At 43.6% G+C, this 18,924-nt stretch overlaps 4 protein-coding genes across 7 annotated transcripts in view; 2 read left to right on the top strand and 2 right to left on the bottom strand.

Moving 5' to 3' along the window:
- Positions 1-6,823, top strand: part of LOC142575796 (two pore calcium channel protein 1-like) — a 37,846-nt gene extending 31,023 nt beyond the window's left edge. For 2 of the 3 annotated variants that reach the window (XM_075685451.1, XM_075685450.1), the window contains exons 22-23: positions 1,051-1,247; positions 2,832-6,823. In XM_075685451.1, the coding sequence (XP_075541566.1) occupies positions 1,051-1,247; positions 2,832-2,966 (332 nt within the window). In that variant the 3' untranslated portion in view covers positions 2,967-6,823. The remainder of the gene's footprint in view (positions 1-1,050; positions 1,248-2,831) is intronic. The other variant, XM_075685452.1, reaches the window with a different exon arrangement.
- LOC142575798 (uncharacterized) overlaps positions 1-11,651 on the bottom strand; it is a 25,338-nt gene extending 13,687 nt beyond the window's left edge. The window contains exons 1-2 of one of the 2 annotated variants that reach the window (XM_075685456.1): positions 11,345-11,651; positions 2,620-2,738 (exon numbers count right to left, since the gene is read on the bottom strand). Coding sequence is in view for 1 of the 2 variants with exons in the window: in XM_075685454.1 (XP_075541569.1) it covers positions 11,345-11,385 (41 nt within the window). In the remaining variant the exon portion in view is untranslated. The remainder of the gene's footprint in view (positions 1-2,619; positions 2,739-11,344) is intronic. The other variant, XM_075685454.1, reaches the window with a different exon arrangement.
- On the bottom strand, positions 6,551-11,081 carry LOC142575795 (ATP-dependent DNA helicase Q5-like). Its single transcript, XM_075685448.1, has one exon. It carries the CDS (start codon positions 10,583-10,585, stop codon positions 7,790-7,792), a length of 2,796 nt encoding a protein of 931 aa, XP_075541563.1. The 5' UTR covers positions 10,586-11,081; the 3' UTR covers positions 6,551-7,789.
- LOC142575799 (bolA-like protein 2) lies at positions 11,143-18,924 on the top strand. The gene is made up of 3 exons (XM_075685457.1): positions 11,143-11,347; positions 11,696-11,790; positions 18,693-18,924. Exons 1-3 carry the CDS (start codon positions 11,282-11,284, stop codon positions 18,805-18,807), a joined length of 276 nt encoding a protein of 91 aa, XP_075541572.1. The 5' UTR covers positions 11,143-11,281; the 3' UTR covers positions 18,808-18,924.

Genomic DNA, 18,924 nt, shown 5'->3' with positions numbered 1-18,924 from the left:
GTGCATTAATGATCGCCTGCGCGAGCATGCCGCCTCACTAAAAGGAAACTCGTACAGTCATCTAGCTGCACACTGTAAGACGTGTGGTTGCACCCCGACCTTTAAGAAGTGCGAAATAATCAGCAGATATAGTAAAAAGCGTGCACGGGAAATCTTTGAAGCATATTGCATATTCAAAAGTGATGACGCGTGCATCAGCTCTGCGTCCCTCACGCTCTCAACAAAAGAAATTGATTATCTTCGTGACTGACACTTATCCTTCTTTTTCTATTCTTTGTGTCACCTTCATGATGTATTTATATGCTGCTTCTGCAAATAAAGCATTTGGTTGCTAGTAGCGCTCTGTCCTGTTTACTTGCTCATCCTGTGTTGCGCTGTTCCTGTTTTTATTCTAAAAAATCAATTCAATAGTCTATGTGGGCAACCTCTTTCTGCGACAAAAAGAAAGAAAGAGAGAGAGAGAGAGAAAGGCAGCCTGCTCGCACTTGAGTGCGACATAGACGTCTGCGAGCAAGCCACCGTCTGTTTTCCCATTACTTTGCGCTGTTTTCGTTCTAATCTAAATACCATGCACACAACTAGCACAGCAACATGATCACTTCTGCCTATGATTGGTCACGGCATGGAGCATTACTCTTGCCGCAAGAGATTTCCATAATTTCAACATTCTAGGAATGTTAAAAAGAGGGAAAGCCACAAAAGGTGACGACAGTCAGCTTTTGGCTCTTTGTGACCCTGCGAATACAAAATGCCTCAGAAAAGTTATTGCAGTAGAAGATTTGCGATTAGGTGTCCTTTCATAGCAAAAGCATTGTGAAAGTTCGCTAAAGAGTGTTTGGTGACCCCCCCCCACTAGAAGGCATGCCATGCAAATTGCATTACCATAACACTAGTGTTCCAGTTGAGCGCATCATGCACCCGATTTCTGCTTGGTTGTGCATGGTTAGCTTACAGCGGTATGCTTTATTTACTTTTGATTCCAATGTCACATGTGTAGTTTCAGTGGTCCCTGACAGTCCCCCCAACCCTATTTTCTGCGCTTCCTTACAGAGGACAACCTTGTGAGGGTGGAGACAACAATGTCACGGGCAGAGCTGCAGTTCTGCACCGTGCCTCCCGAGATTTCCAGAAACCCACAGCCACTGAGCTACGATGTGGACGCCAATTCTCAAAAACTTGTATTTCGAGGGGTGCGCTGGAAAACAAAGTTTTCCTTCTGCCTCAAGATGTATGCTGATGAAGCAAAGGTGCGCTGTAACTTGAAAAAAGAAATAATCATGGGGTTTAATATACCAAAACAGAACAGTAGGGTTATGAGAGTATGCAGTGGAGGGCTCTCGGTGTTACCCGGAGTTCTTTTAAAATGCACCTGAAATGCAGCACGAGCGTTTTTGCACTCTACCCAATCAAAATGCCAGGAATTGAACCCACAACGTCGTGATCAACACCGTGAGGCTACAACACAGGTCTTCAGCGACTGGCATGCAGATAATTTTGAATACCGTGAAGAGCTTTCAAACCATTAGCATAGTTATGACTTGCTTCTAAATTGAGTATGACCTCTGCTTTCTCTGCTTTCAAAATCCCATGCAGACTGTACGTTATATTACCTGCAAACACTGATGTCATTTTGGCTACACCATAATTAGACTACCTACCATTATGCATTAACGCCACAACAGCATCAGTAACGCAGGTCTTCTATGTTTCGGTGCCTGTTCCTTAAAAGAACACTAGAACTGAATATTCATTCTAGCCAGAAAGATAGGTTAATGTCCTCATTATCTCCTATAGTGATTTAGTCACCAAGGAAATAACACTCGGAAGCCTCAAAAAGCAAGTGGAGATGCACCATTCATAAGACACACTTGCAGTTAGTGCTGACAGTGACGAAGGGGTTAATTCGGTATAAAAATTAAAGTTGGCCGAAGTACATTCTATTATGCCCAATTACAAAATAGATTTATTTTTATCATCCATGGATGATTACATAACCAAGAGCTGGTTTTCACAGCAGTAGTATTACCCACACTCTACATTTATGCTGCTTCTCACAAGAAGTTCTGTGCATGTTTGTGTAGAGAGTGCTTTGGAGCACAATACTATCAATTGTCTTTGTTGTTTTCTTTAATTTCAGTCATTTGGGTGAGCCAACTATAGTTACTGAAGCCCATTTTCTTACTTCAATCGGTATACATTTTGCCATTATTCGGCAAAGTTATTCACTGCTCTAGCATAGCATACATGGAAACAGTAAAGCTCCAGTTACACCTGCCAGTAAAACCTCATTATGTAATTGAAGCCACACTGCTAATTTCTGTGAGCCAGTCTTACATAGGATGCAGAATGACAAAAGAGCAAATGAATTCAGTAGCACACTTGCATCCTTTAGTTTCTTTCTTCTATCCCTCTTTTTGTTGCAAATTTTGCACGTACACAGCTAGTAAAGCTTAAACAAATTGCACCTTACATGTGTGCAAGCATTTGATGAATTTAGCACATATCTAAAGGCAGTGCCTGCTGGTTTCTATCATTGGTGGTGTCGAATCGATATAGGACAGCGTAGCAGACGAAACAAAGAGAAAAGAAAACCACATATACCCATGGAACCACACCAACCAGCCCGGCTTTCCATCTTGCTGGTATTGAATATAGCATTACTGGATATAGCATGTGGCATTCCTTGGATTTTGCCTGGGTGTTGCACCTATTCTTCACCAGTTTTTGGCCATTTGGAGCTAGAGACAAATAGAATTGACAGAAAAAATTATAAAATGTGGCCCCACAAATATTTACCCACGCGAGCTTGATATATTTTTCTCTGCACATAGGAATGGCTTGACCATGCGGAGCTGGAGGAAAGGCGCTCCAATGACTGGCTTGTTCTCAACATGCAAAGCTCTGAAGCTGACGGTGGAAACCGATGGAATGGAAACAACGCCAATCGTCGGACGTTTACCTTATGACTACAAACAGCCTCAGTGTGACATGTACAGCTGTATAGCACATTGACGCAATTCATATTTTGCACACCAACCATGCCATCATTGCTGCCGGGTAAAAAGTGGTGACAGTGCCTCAGCCAGCTTCAACATGTTTGTTTCACTGTCATAAGCTGGAGTTACGCGCAGTCCTTTATTGACTCAGGTTGATGTATGGTGGTCAGCCATGGTCAGCGGTTTCCCTCATGGCTCGAATGCCAGGGTGGATGCGAACCAACTAATATATGTTAATTTGTGACGTCTGCCACCATCCAGTAGGATTGCACAGGAAACAGGAACCTTGTGCAAGGTCAACACGACTCAAGTGGCATGAACATACATTTTTTTTTATTTGTGCTTTCTGAGTATTATACATTTTAAATTCGTATTTACATTTAAGTTGAATGGTTTAAGCAAACGTCACAAGGTTGACAAGCCAAAGAGAACTAGGCTGAAATTGAGCCAGCAAAACAATATATATAGATGGATGTCTTTTCAAAGCTGCTCCTACATAGTGAATTTTATGTTCTATATGTGCAACTCGCCCTGTGCTTCAATCATTGCAACTTTTGTATGGAGGTCGCATCTAGAGGCGAAAATTTTTGCATCGCAAGACAAGTTCGGTGTCCTTTATGGCTGCTTTGACCAGTATCCATTTTAATTCTTCACTTGTTTCTCGCAAGATCTTTTAACATGAGCAACCACTACTGTTGGTTGCTTGAAAACTTGATCCTCGCTGTTGTGCCTTTGGTAGCAGGTACAGCCAGTGTTAGGCTAAACACAAATGGACCTGCTTAAGTGCAAAAGACAGAACCAAAAGAATTTTTTCTCGTTTAATGCAACATGGGAGCTGGTAATATTGTTTCGAAGCCAGCACAGCCATCATGAAGTCGGCTTTCCTCGTTACTTGGCATGCGTGGCGACATAACCACAGTTCGATGTGCCTAGGATGCAATACAACCCGTTTTTTTTTTTTTTTTTTTCTCTTTGGTGACAATTTCCACTAAACCCTTCACGCAATTCTGTGAAAGTGCCAGTCAATTGCAGCGGCTTGTGCTTGCCCCCAGCTTGGCTTTCCAGTTCCTATGCTTCTTGTTGTGCACCATCTACACTGCTGTTGCTACACTACATTTCATAAAAGACAATGGTTTGACCATTATGCTTTTTAGAATGAGCCATAAGTTTCAATTTGCTCTGCTATTTGTAAAACATTTGGCAAAATACATCCCTCCAGTCTAGCTACACATCTGACTGTGAAATTATTTTCAAACCAGTGCATAGGAAATGTTACCTGCAAGGCAAAAGGTGTTTGTGAATTGGGTACTTGAAATTATGACATTTTAATAAAACATTTTAGATGGCAATGTTTGGGATAACTGTACCTTTAAGGGTTTCCCACATAAGTGAACAAATACTTTGTGCTTAGGCAGAACAGAAAACTGATGTGTACGTATATAGGAAGGCAACAATTGAAATCACAAAGCGGGACAGGAGAGTGTGTGGAGGTAGAGGAGTAGAAGGAACAAAGTCCACGATTCTCAAATGAACGCAGCGTACAGCAATCGCTTGCTAGTTCAGATTCAGCACCTAGTATCACTTTGTCATCATGCATACCAATGCGAGAAATTGGCACTGTGAGAACAATAAGCTGCATCTGAACGCCTGCACAAGTATTACATTTACTTCTAAGCCGGTGTAAGAATGTTGTCCTCATTATGCCTTCGAACTCTGATCGCATGACAATCTGGCATATGTTTGTGCAGACAGGCTGCATGGTGCCTGTGCTTTTCCGCTTTATTCAACCTGACACAATGCTAAACACACTACAGGTTTGGGGCAGTTTTGCCAGCACTGAGCTGTGCTCTTATCTCGGTGAGGGCCAGGAATGGGGCAACACACAGGAGTTGCCAAGAGCCCCACTCATGCGGGACATGTTGACTCGTATTCACAAATCTTTGTTTGCATAAATGCCATTCACAGTTTATGACTGCCATGGGGGATCATCTTGTTATCGCACCAAATGCCGAGTGGTGCGTGCAAGGAATGCTGTCCACCGAGGAATTTCTTATGTAGCTGCGAATTTTGGCACTGGTCATTTTACGTGAGCCACAGTGATGATAAACTTTAGCACGAGTTTTCAAGCTATGCATAGCCTCATGTATCACTGTTACCAGCAGTTTGTGAAGACTTTCGGACAAATGCTACCAACTACACATGGAAAGTGGCTTTTAAGTACCACACGTGAGAGCCATCGTGAAAAACTTCTAAAATACATTTGTTCCTGTTACAGCCCAATGCAGTTTACTAGTGAATAATTCCCGAGTGGAACCACATTGCCTCTATTCTTCCTGTCTGGCGATACCTGATAATTTTAAACAGCCAGTGAAGGCAAATTCAAGAAAGTGCATAACTGAATATGAAACGTTCTAAAGTCTTCTTGTGGTTTGGGCAAGCTCACCTTTGTAACTTTACTAATGTCTTGCACTCTTTCGCGTTTCAGAAATGTAGGGTCTTGCCCCATCAGTCAAATGTGATCATACATGGCAGCACCATATTCTATATGCCAGAAGAATATTTCACTAGAAAATCTTAGCAGGATGCAGATTCTTCACATTAGGGCCCATCAATTTTGGTGGAACTGGAAAGATATATGGAATTGTAGATGGGAGTGATGCACACATACAGCATGCCAAAAAGAAAAGGTGTGCCCTGCAATTCTGGCGATGATGAATTGCAGTTTTGCTCTTCGAGATGTATGCAGCAATAGTGCAGAAAGCAACATGGGGAAAGCTTTGCAGTGACAAGAGAGCTAGCATATGATAAGAGTATGTATATGCTAGCGGCCAACTAATATTTCTTGAGCAAATTGCATTTCTGTGTGCTTTGTGGAGTTTTTAATGCTGTCAGGTTTCTTAACTTGAAAGAAAAGAAAAAGCTGAAATTTTTGGAGAAAATGCACTAATGGGCTGTGCTACGTAATGCGGTATTAAAAAATTTCAGTCGCTTTTTTCGTGACTGATTTGTACTAGTAAGTTTTGAACAGTTTTACTAATTTGGCCTTTAAAGAATGAAATTGAAATTTTTTTTGTAGCATTAGCAGTCTTTGCCATGTTGACTTGCACTTTTTTTTTTACGAGAGGCTGAAGCGGGGAAACACTAACTACACAGACTTTCTTTGGGGGGGGGGGGGGGAGGCACTGAATGTTTTGTTGGGTCCCACTATCATACCTGCCCATCAGTGAGCATTAAAACTCGTACAAAATTTGTGGCCATGACAAACAGGGGAGGGGTATGTAAGCAGGGTACATACACATTTTATTAATGATGGTTTACCTTTAGACTGACCAACACAATTTTTAGATCACAGTCATTTTTTGTTGCCAATTTCGCCTGCTTCAGATTTCTCTGAATAAACTTGCTCAAAGCAAGTACCCCTCTAGTATATGGCAACTAGTGCTGCGAAAAATGGGCGGCACAGATACTAGCATCACAACTTTTCTTGCATTTATTTTTTTTTTGTCGTTTTGCACCAAACCATCCTTCTGTACCTTGCAAACATTTTCTCCCCCCCAAACTGAACCTATTTTTCATAAAATGAGCTCGAATTCATACATGTTGCAAAAAATTTGGGAGCGTTGGTAGGTGTGCGCTATTGAAATTGTTAATAACAATAGTTTTATTGGAAACTTTTGCATGCACTAGTCCTCAATTTTAACTTTGTAGCAAGAATTGTGGCGATATTGTGATATCTGCACATTACCTGAGTAGCCTCCTTTGTACGTTTTATCTTGCTGAATGAGAACATTTTTATCTACGAAATAAAATATTTTTTCGCTATCCAATGCGTCGGTCAATGTGGTTATATAGTCAAGACATTTTGTTTTTAAGAAAGCAAGACTAGTTGGAGGCAAATGTGTAGTACATTTGAGCAGAGCACTCCTTGGACTGCCACTCGCACGGCTGCTGGAGTGTCTCGTGGACACACAGTGAAATGCCTTTTAGAACTTGCAAAGGTGCACTTGAGAAGAGTAAAATCAGGCCCAAACTGCTAAGCTAAATCTTGCCGGAAACACTGCCAAAAGCACCACTCTGCACGCTCCTATGCAACAGCCAATTTTACTTCAGCCTTAGAAATGCATGATGCGCAAATTCAGTTTTGGTAAGCCAGCACGCACTCCACCATGGGACAGCTGCTGCAGCATTATGGTGAGCAACAACCTTGAAGGTAAGCCAGAAACATGCCCTGATCTTAAATTTTGGACATGTTCTTGCATAGAGCAATTGCAGACTCTACAATTCGCCAGCTCCCAACATTTTTAAATGCATGTCTAACAAAGTACGCTTGAAAAGAAAGGCTTGAATGACAATAAAATAAATAAATGGAGAAGTTACAGTGAGCTGTGACCACAGGACCAAACACTCCTCCAGGTGCATTTCCGGCAGCTGCAAGTTCTTCAAATACTCGATTTGATCTGTGTACTTGAAGAAAATTCTAATTATCCATTAACACCCCTTTAATGCCATAATATAGTTTTAGCTTCAAGGAACTATGGGTAACTATACGACATCAAGCCTATTTCGTAGCGAGTGATCAATGCGTATTTGTATAATGACAAGAAAAAAAAAAGCTTTCTCCACAACAAGCGAATGATAATAATAACCTTGTCAAAAACAGATCTTGCATAACGTTAATCTGGTCTTTGAGAAAAGAAAATTGCAATCTTGGCAAAAGCCATTACATCAGTCTGTCCATCGGTTTGGGCAGGGAGCCAGAATGGAGCACAACGCTGCACTGTTGAGCACTGTCCTTAGAGGCCCAGCTCGTCCAAGTCGCTTTCCGTGACAACATCTTTGCCTTCAAACAGCTTGTCGACTGCTTTTGCAGCAGCCCTCTTGCTCAGTGTCTGTTCAGCAACCAACTTGTGCGAGAGCAGCTTGCATATCTTCTTGAACAGCTCCTTCGAGAGCCTGTTGTCTTTGTACTTTGGGTAGAGGCACCTGTTGATATTTCGTGCAGCTTGGTTTAATTCTTCTTTGATGTTTTGCTTTTTTGGACTAGAGTCTTTCGACTTTACCAGGCTCGATCCGTCGCCCTTTTCACTGTGTTTCTCACTACGATGCTTTGACTCCCTAGCAACATTGGAGTGCCGAGACGTCTCATGCAATTTCAGCTTCTCCTGCATGGCCTCTGTCTTTGTCCTCTTGCGAGAAGGAGAAGTCTCCATATTCGAATTACCAAAGTCTAGTTTCTTTTTTTTTTTCACGGGGGAGCGCTCAAAGAAATACCGGATCCTTGAGGCTTCCGTCTCGGTATCCTGATGCTTTGGGCTAGAACTTGTGTTGGGAGGGGTTGGTGTTAGTGAAGTGGCACAACCAGATCCTTTACTGACTGGTGAATCCTCTTGCAACTGCTCGGCCAGCTTTGACGCACGGGCACCACTGCTTTCACTGAGCGAGGAATCGTTCGAGCATTCCATGTCCACAGATTTCAAGTCTTCGACGGCAGCCTGATCAATGTCCTGCACCGACTTGTTAGAAGTATCAGCAGCACTGTTTTGCTTGCTCTGCTCAGGTAGTAAAGACTCGTCATTTTCAGCAGATGAAAAAAAGTCAAATAGGTTGTGCAACCTCTCGGGTGGCTTTCCCTTCTCTTTGGTTGAATCCTTAGGCTCGCGACATTTCAAAAGCAGCTCGTGAAGCTTCACTGCTCGGGTAGCTTCTCTGAGTGCTACAAACAGACCTACCAACTCTTTCCTATACAAGTGCACATTTTTCTTTGTTTTGAATATGAGGAGTTCATGTTCAGCAGCGCAGTTTTTAATCTCTCGCGGGGTCAGCTGTGGCTCATCATTGAAGGTCTCGTATGCAGCGAAATTCATCTCCATCTCTGCTTTCAACTTTGTGAGGTAATCTTGTCGCATCTCAACAGAAACTTCTTTGATGGCTGAGCATTTGGGCTCTAGAACAGAGCAGTTCTTGGGTATAGTTCTCTTCTTTAGCTGCTCCGATTTCGCTCCACGGCGTTTTTCAAATTCATCCTGAATTACCCGTGAAAGAGCAGCAGCTGCTGCTTTGTCACTGCTTTCATCGTCACTTCCACTGTCTCCACCATAAGATTCACTGTCCATTTTCTGACCAATCCTTCCACCACCATAAAGTTCATTATCAAAACCATTGGTGCTTTCCTTCTTAATTGTTCCAGTCAACATAGTAGCCCGGAACGATGAAAGCCTAGCTTCTAGCTGTTTTGGCTTCATGCAAGCATCACAGTTTTTTCCACAGCCTTTCAGGTCATCTCCAAATTCCCTGCAAAGCACTGTGTGGCGACATGTCATTCCTTCACAGTATCCGGCCATCTTCTCAAATGCTTTGGTGGCCATCTCTGCTACAGTTTTTGCCCTTTTTGTCTTTGCCCCCTGTTCATCTCGTTTCAGCAGGTAGGTGATGGACTTTCTGTCTTTCCTTGAGTAATAAATTCGACAGTATGATGGTCTTCCATCACGTCCAGCCCTCCCAGATTCCTGGTAATAAGCTGGAATAGACTGAGGAACTGACCAGTGTGCTACAAACCTTACCATGGCACGGTCAACACCCATTCCAAAGCTAACTGTTGCAGCAATTACTGGCACTTGTCCTTTGGTCCATTCATCCTGGTTCTCTTTTCTTTCTGCTGCCTTCATACCTCCATGATATGGTTTTGTGAGCAGGCCAAGAGACGTGAGCTTCATGCTGACTTCCTCACAAGCATCTCGAGTTCTACAGTACACTATGCCACTTCCCCGCCTCTTTGGGTCCTCGTCCTCCCAACCCTCACCAAGGGCACGAATTGAAAAGCTTTTCAAGTTCTCAAAAGGCTCATCAAGCGCCTCTTTGAACTCGACATCGTAGTAAAGGTTAGCTCGGAAGCTAGAAGTCTTGAAAATTGCCACGGGCTGTCTGAGCCTGAGCTGCACCAGAATATCGTCGAAAACCTTGGCAGAAGCCGTAGCAGTGAGGGCAACCATAGGGATGTCAGGAAACATGTCGCGTACTTTGCCGAGTTTCAGGTAATCCGGCCTGAAATCGTGACCCCACTCGGACACGCAATGCGCCTCGTCCACGACAAAGCGAGCCAGCTTGCCGATCTTGTAAAGTGCACTGAGGACAGCTTGGAACTTTTCACTGGCCACCTGCTCTGGCGTCACGTAAAGAAGACGGGTCTCCGGGCTCATGCTGGTCAGGTCTCGCCTGACCCGCTGCCGTTCCAGGGAGCTCATGGTCGAGTTGATGGTCTCGGCACGGACGTTCAAAGACTTGAGCTTATGCAGCTGATCTGTCATGAGCGCGATTAGCGGCGACACCACCACGGTAACGCTGTCCTTCGGCGTCACCACGGCGGGAAGTTGGAAGCAGAGCGATTTTCCTGCTCCGGTCGGCATGGACACGAAAACATCCTGGCCGCACTGCGCCACCGCCTCGATCGCCTTCTTCTGCAATCCGCTGCGATAAGCTTTGTGCCCAAATACTTTCGCCAGAGCATCACCCAGGGCGTGCGACAGCTGGTCCGGGTTCATGGTCACTGCTGACGCCGGCTCCTTGGCGTCTTGCTCTTTCCAACCTGACATGGCGTGCTACCGCAGAGCACCTAAAACGAAATTAGTGGGCAAATAAACGTGCGTCCCGTGCAAGAGTCAACAGGGAACGTCATTAGTTGTCTTCACCGGCTCATGGCAGAAGCGTGGCACGCGCTATTCGAAAGCGCCAGCTCGACCAGTACGCTGCAGCATGACGAAGTGCCCGCAGCCTACGGGCCTTTCCACGCTCGTTGAATTGCAGTTGAAAATAAGGACATATTTTACATCTTGGTCCAAACGTCGACAAAGTCGAAGCTGTCGTTTGATGACGACGCGGAGTACACACTTGTAGCGCTGCAGCCTCCACCTGGAAACGGCGGCGAAGGTTTCCACTTTTGCCAGCGTAGAGTTTAGCGTACGGCGCGTAATAAAAGAATCTTGAGTGCGTAGAAGTAGTTCGATTAATATCATCCAGTTAGATGCACTTCAGGCACTGCCAACACTGCGCGCGATGTGACGAATGGCCAGAACGAAATGATCACCCACACACAGATTAGATGGGGGGAAGTTAAGAGTGATGAGAGAGCGAGGAGAGTTCAGAGACCGAGCAGGGGGCGCTGATCGACTTCCCGTAAAGGAAGCGTACGCAGAGCCTACTGACTGTAAACTGTCGCGGACGCTGTCACAATTTCCTTGGCTTCTCTCTCACGTGCTGAAAGTGACGGCACACGCCCAGAAACAAACGAAATGCCTGTGTATACGAAGGAATACATACAGGAGAAACTGCAAAAAGAGCTTGAAGCCACTTACGTGGTGAGTGATGGCTCGAGAGAGCGCCGGCTGAGCAGCATGCTGGGTCAAAGGCTTGTTTTACCACCGCTGTTGTGCAACGTAATTGATGAATGCACCGAGTGTGATACTCTTGTCGATTTATGCGCCAAGCAGTCCGACTGAGAAGTGTGGCCGTTATATTGGTTATATAGAATAATTACTTGCACGTGTGCAGACGACGAGGAGCTCACACGCGTCGCTCCCTACGTTTCTGCATGTAAATTCTGAGCAGTCACTAACAATCGTCGCATAGTAATACACTTGCGGCACTGCTGAAATATGCGCGATTTTATTTTTTTTAAACGAAAAATAATGTGTATTGCGCTGCAGGATATCGAAGATATTTCGGACGGATGCGGCGCCAAGTTCAACGCTGTCATTGTTTCGCCAAAGTTCGAGGGAAAGGCGCTCTTGGAAAGACACAGGTAAGCACATTAAAATTTAGATCAAACGAGGATAATAAATAGTGCAGTGCTTGTGGCAGCACTCGAAGTTGGACATTCGACAGAAACCATTCTTGTTGGGAAACACCTGCAGTTAGAGAAATTAAGAAAAGTCGCCGAACAATAAAATTAACGCAACTCCGAAGACTTTATATTTGCGTTCCCGGCGCTAGTTCCTTCGGTAGGCGACTTTGCATAGGCCCTGCATTGGGGGCCAGCCTTCCCAACACGTAGTTATTAATGCTTCAAGAGCATGGCAGGCTCTACCAGAACCACCTAGAGTCTAGGTGGTTCTGGTTCTACAGCATTTGCACTGGAGCACACCTGTGAGCACTACGCATGCAAGGCCGCTCAGTTCACCATACAATCCAATGTTTTTGAGGTGGCAGCGCACAAACTAAAACAAAGCTAAATGATCTGCAGGTGGTTTTAACAAAAGTGAAACACCATCACCTTTTGTTATTTGCAGAAGCAATGCAACTGTACTGCAAGTACACAAATGGTAAAATTTGTAGAGAGAAAGTCTTGTAGGCATGTTTTATGTTTCATAAGCTTTATTAAAGCAGCGCTGCCAGATCCAGCAATAAGCGAGTTCCTACGAAGAGCCCGGTATATATTTAATACGGCGGCAACTATCAACAGAAACTAAAGATAATCAACAAGCCTGCATGAAAACTTTCTGTATGCATAGCAGTGCCAGAACACACCAAGTAGAGGAAGCCCTTTTGGTACTGCAAGCTGCACATATGTGATACCACACATAATCACATATGTTGAGGCAGGTGTGTTCATGTACCACATAAGTGCAGCCAGAACAAAATGAGTTTAGCGAGAAAGCAAAGAAAGGGAAAACAAGAGATGTGTGCTTGTGGCTCTGTACTCACGGCTATGACATTGGCACAATTCCATTTGAATGCGAGGTTTAGGAGCAAAAAATGCTGGAAAACTGTTGAGCTTTTAAGTGCTGCAAATTCTTTCTTGTTTGCATTTTATTCTGGCTTGACAGTACAACTTTAAGCATGCCTTGCATGGCTACGCATGCTCATATCTTTGAATACCTAAAAGGGGAAAAAAAACAGTCAATGCCTTTCACTTGTCTGTTTTCACACACTTTACTTGGAGGCCATAAACTGATTTGCCCATTTTTTTTTCTCTTAATGTCAACTACCCCGTTTACTCTTAATCCACACTGCTGTCTTCCCATCTCTTAACACTACGCCTTACATTTTTTGTTTCATTGCTCCTTGTGTAGTCCTTAATTGTGGCATTGTAGGACAGGAAAATTGTAGACAGGCATCATGTGTAGTCTAGTCCAAAATAACCAGGTACATCCATTAGATGTGCATAATATGGTACACCTTGAACATTCAGTACATCCATTAGACATCCAGATTTATTCAGAAAACATTGTATGGATGTACTATGGATCATCACAAATGCATCCAGAACATGTAAGTTGTGGGTGGGGATGTCAGGGCTGGATATATGCAACATCTAACAGACGTCCACAACATCCTGTAGATATATTTATTACATCTGATACCCACAGTGTCCAATAGATATTTACTGTATCTAATGGATATCCCTATTAACCACACTTTCACCACAGGACATCCATTGTACTACATATGGCTGTATCTACAACATCTAATATATATCCACTGGATGTGCCTCATACTATTTTGGGCTGTTTCTTTTATTCCTCATGCATGCATGCACTGGGCCTCTTCAATTTGTTGTCCCAGACTGCTTGAGACGCTACTACCAGCCAGTGACTATTGGCGTATGCAGCTTCTCGGACAGTCCTGGACTGTTTGGGACAACAAATCAAAGTGCCACTGTTAGTAAGCGAAGAAGAACTTCGTTTTCACCACCAGCATTTTTATTGTGAAACTCCTTATTGGTATCAACCATTTGACAAGTACATAATGATGTACATAGTATTTGCAATGAAATACAATGGCAGACTGCAGCTGTCTAATGAAAATAAAGTGAATAGTAAAAATACAACATAATGCCATCTCTTGGTTTCTGAAAGGCACAATGAGCACTTAATGCACAAACCAATACAAAAATACCACATATGCATAACAACTAAGCATAAACAAAATGAGACATTAAAAGCAACGCTTGCAAAGGAACACTTCTCACAGCGCAGTGTTAGTTGCATTCTCTTCAGTAAAATAAAATACAAATGGCACATTATGAGACTTAATTCTCATGAACAAAAACAAAAGCAGAGTTCACATATGGAAACATCAAAGCACTATTTGACTAGCCTTGTATTCAGCCAAAGAAAAAAAGAATTGAGACAACATAGTGAAATAAAGGAGAGCAACAGCTGAAGGCCCAAAAGAGCAATATATCCTATAGGAAAAACAATCTGAAAACCACCAATACGTTAGCACAATGATAAATTCTGTAAAAGAAGCAGGCGACCTCCTGCAGCAAAAGAGTGCCAAATTAGCTTCTCTATAAAGGAGAAAAATTCAGAACACAGCTGCTGCATAAAAAAAAAGAAATAGTTTTAACATATTGTTCTCACTCTTAAATATGAAGACTGTTATAACGAGGAAGTCATTTTCCTTGAATATGTAAGCATGCAGTATAAGTACAAAAATGGTATGCTCAATAAATTATACGAGTAGAATAACTATACCATGTTTTTATGCGAGTAAGACTACAGCCAATTCGTGTGTAGATTCATGGATCATAAGGAATGTCAATATAGTTGCATTTAGTGGTTACCTGGTACCACAGCACACTTGGCATGCACTAGTCAACCAAATGCAGTGGTACCAGGCCACACCATGCTGCTGAGAGTGCTGAGCCACTTGTAGCCGTATCAAATCAGCCCGTTCCTTTTAAACCATCTCACTGCTTTCCGTACACTCAGCCTGACATCAGGTAACAGGATTCCGTTTGTCACATTTTTTTAAAACATACAGCACTACTTGAAATGCAATCAGGTGCCACGAAAGGCCAAAGCATTAATTCAGCTGATGCTGGAGACGAGCTGCTACATCTACATCTCTGTAGCATTATCTGGTTGGTGTTCATACACTGGACTCAACATAGCAGCAGTGGCTAATTTCATTGGCCCCCACAGCAGTACTACCAAGGAAACATGTTGCAGTGAGTGCTCATCTTAAGGTTGCCACTTCAAAGGGAAACATTATTTTTGGGTGCTGAAGATATGAGGTCTAGCCTTGTAGTCGTTACCATGACTACAAGTTAGACCGCTACCAGTTTCAAAAGAGGATGAAAATTTGTCAGCACTCCTAAAGGCACACGGTACGATACTATGTGGTGCTGGAAGATGAACCGTACTTGGAAGATCACTCTCTTGCTGGCTGGCTTGAGCATCCTAAACCTGAAAAAGAGGACAATCTTTACAACTATGCAAACACATCGCTTATTACTTACCCGGCATTCAGATATTCACCCTTACTTGAAGCCCATGCTTGACTGACATTATAACGACACATGCGAACGTGCCCAAGACACTCGCCACTCACTGTCTCTCCTTGGGCGAGTTCGTGTCGGGCTTTACCTCGACCAAATCAAGCATGGGCTTCAAGTTAAGGCACATTTCTGAATGTGCGGGTAAGACATACTAGGTCTAACGCCTAAAGTAACCAGTTTTCAACTTCTCTAAATTCAATGATTAGGTTAAAATCCCAGAGTATAAATCCACACCTATAGCATCCTTATCATGGAGGCAGATCTAAGGCGTCTGCTTAAATAGTACCACTGACAATATTATTTGTCCTTGCAAGCAGTAGAGCTCAGCAAAGCTTTACATAATGTGCAAAAAGATTGAATGTTCAAGAACATGTGAAAGTACATGGCTTGTGCCTACAAATGATACAAGCACATAATACTGCATGCTATACACAGAAGCTATGTAAACGTACAGAGGAGCAACAAAGTGTGCAAAATATCGCGTAGCTTTACAGACAGCCCTTATTACAAAAGACTTCCACCGGCAGACAGAACAAAAGCAATCATGAACGGTGACTACCTCACAACATCGAGCACTACTATCGAAAACGTGTGCCAGAACCACTGAAACCATCGTGCCATTGTGCACAAAACCTGCAGACCGCGAGAAGCACGTACAGTACAAGAAAAACCAGGACGAGTATGAGAAGCTGAACTGAAACACAGTACAAAGGGAGACAAGGATGTCTCTTCTCTATCGCCATTTGTTTCAGGTTGCAGTTCAGCTGTTCAAACTAGTCTTAGCTATGCACCAATTGGCTCAGTTTAATACTATTCGGAGAAGAAACACCACTGACATGCCTTGAAAGGTACTGCCGAAACCGCTGGGCGTTTGCGTTGTAGACAGTGGCGTAGCTAGGTTGTCCGGCACCCGGGGCCCTTAGCTCTTCTGTCACCCCCCCCCCCCCCCCCGGGTGTAGTCGAGGAAGGTTAGGTATCGACAATTTTCGGGTGTCTTCAGACCGTATATGACACCCCACCCCCCTACTGGCCCCGTGCACCCGGGGCCCACGCACCCCCCCCCCCCCCCCCACTGTTGCTACGCCACTGGTTGTACATCAGCTCTTCCAGCCCATGCTAAGCACTCATTACCGCCATAAAAGAGAAGAAAGTACAAAAACAAACCACCGACATACCTTGAAAACCATGTGCCTGCTGACGGCCGGACACCACTGCAGACATGGCGACAATAAGAAATGAAGTATCACAGCATCAGCACCGCAACCTAAAAGTGGTTCGTTGTGAGAACGGAAAGGTTGGCGCTATCTTGCTATCTTCTACAGCCCTTCAGGAAGCACAGCATAGAGCAGCACGGTTCAGCCATAGAGAAAGCTCAGCGCCAGCACTGGATCACAAGCTCACATATGCTTGCTTGCTGCGCCATTGCAATGGCTGCGCTTATGGTGATGTATGACAGGCACTCGACTGTGAGAATAATTGATAATTGGGCAATAATGCAGCATATTATCTCTTTGAATCGTTTAACTTTTCTGGCACCTTTAAACACCATTTTTCATTTAGTGCAAAATTTGTGGCATGCTTCCGGCTCCTTGCTTTCGAGCATGCTTTCAACGCACATGGCCTCCAAGATGGAGTGTCAAGTGTTGGAGGCCACGCAATAACTTCCACAGGGGAAATTTGCCACTGTTTAAAAAGCTTTGGTTTTGCTCAACAAAAGCAGAGTGCCTTGATATAATTTTTATGCAGTTTTTTCTACTATATATATCAGCTCATTCCCAAACATACTGCACCTTGTTTTTTCAATTACTTTTCCAAAGTCGGAAATAAAGAAGTCATTAATCGCAAGAAGAAAAAAATGTGACGTCTATGGACATTCATTACATGTTCACTGATGATACCGCACGATCGTCACACCCTACAGACTCCAACTGTGCAGCATCGTCCACGTCAAAATCGTAGAAGCGCACGTAGACAACGCGAAAGCTTTGGGGGACCTACAATGCACGTCTAAAGCACAAACTTTATGGACCATGTACATCTAAAACTTTGTGCAATGTGAATCTGAAGTACTGTTTTTAGAGACGTTCCATGGACATAAAAAATTTTGTCTGCTGTACGTCTGATGAACGAACTAAATGGATGTTCATTAGATATCCAAAACTTTGATGCCATTGTACGTCCCTTAGATGTATGTGCATGCAAAGGATGTCCATAGGGCATCCCATTTCTTGCTGGATGTTTGGATCAATCCAGTACATCTATTGGATGTTTGTGGCTATCTGGGGTGTGCCATCTTGAAGCTCAGTCAGCTGGCATTAGCAGCGCTGTTACAAAACTAAAGCAGCTGCAACAGTGTGTGGCCAATGGAATCACCCTATAAAAAACCAGAAATAATGTGCCATTTCTTCCCCACTTGTGTTGTTGAACATTTTACACCAACGGTTTGGTGTTGGAAAGTTCGACGGTTGCCATTGTTGTACCATCTCAATCAGTAGTCATCAAGTTTAAGACTTAACATGTAACATCTACAGGTTTCTAACTGGCCGCTCTTGGTGTTGCTGTTGAATACATTGAAAAAGAACTGCCTAGCAAATGGGCAATACTTTGTGATTCGGAAGCTGCCCTCCATAGCTTGTGAGGTTTACGACGTGGTAATTAACAACAGCTGGTGTCCCAAATCAATGAAATTTGCCATTGCACTTCTGAACAAGGACATATAATATTTCAGTGGCTGCTGGGACATGGTGGCATTGTTGGTAATCACCTCGCCGATGACGTTGCCCGACGTGCCCAGGCTGGAGCACCAACACTTCTTATACTTTCATAAGGAGTAGACACTGAAAGAGAGTGTTGCAGTCTTGCTCGTACCATCATGTTCAGTTACTGGCATACACCGCAGAACTCTGTCGTTTATACAGCCTCAACCCATCACTGAAACTGAAATTACCAGCAAACCTTTCACGTGACACAACACTGCTCTGTCGTCTGTGGGTAGGAGTGGCATTCACTAACTCCTACAACTATCGTATTGGAATGGTAGACTCACCGATGTGCGCGAAGTGCAAGTGTGAAGACACTATCAGTCATTTCCTGTGCCACTGTTCTCGCTTCGATAACCAACGTCAGACTCTCCAGTGTGCCTTGAATATACTGGACAATAGGCCATTCACAGAAGCAAGGGTCTTGGGAGCCTGTCCTCACAGTTCATTAACCCAGAAAGCCATTCGAGCGCTTCTCCAGTACCTGAAGGCAACAGACTTGAGTGCCCAACTGTAGACATCCTGCACCTAAGGTGTCTACTCTTTCACTCCTCCTTGCCACATGTAGGGTAGCAAACTGAACTTTCTGGTTAACCTCCCTGCCTTTCCTTCCTCACTTCACTCAGTGCACTCTTACAAATGTGCCTTTCTTTTTTTCAGAATGGTCAACACTGTCCTAAGTGAAGAGTTGAAAGTCATTCATGCCTTCTCACAGAAGACCATGGCACCTGCACAATGGGAAGAGAAATGTAAAGCAGAGAAATCTAAGGGATAACTATTAATAATGGCATAATTAGATGTGCTTTTTCTGCATACATGCATGTACATTTTTGCATTGCATATGCTACAACTTCCAACATGTTTAATAAAGCAGCAAATTTCTATTCTCTGA

Source organism: Dermacentor variabilis, chromosome 3, assembly GCF_050947875.1.
Source record: "Dermacentor variabilis isolate Ectoservices chromosome 3, ASM5094787v1, whole genome shotgun sequence".
NCBI classification, from domain to species: Eukaryota; Metazoa; Arthropoda; class Arachnida; order Ixodida; family Ixodidae; genus Dermacentor; species Dermacentor variabilis.
The sequence above is the reverse complement of the archived record's forward strand: the minus strand, read 5'-3'. Positions and strand labels throughout refer to the sequence as shown.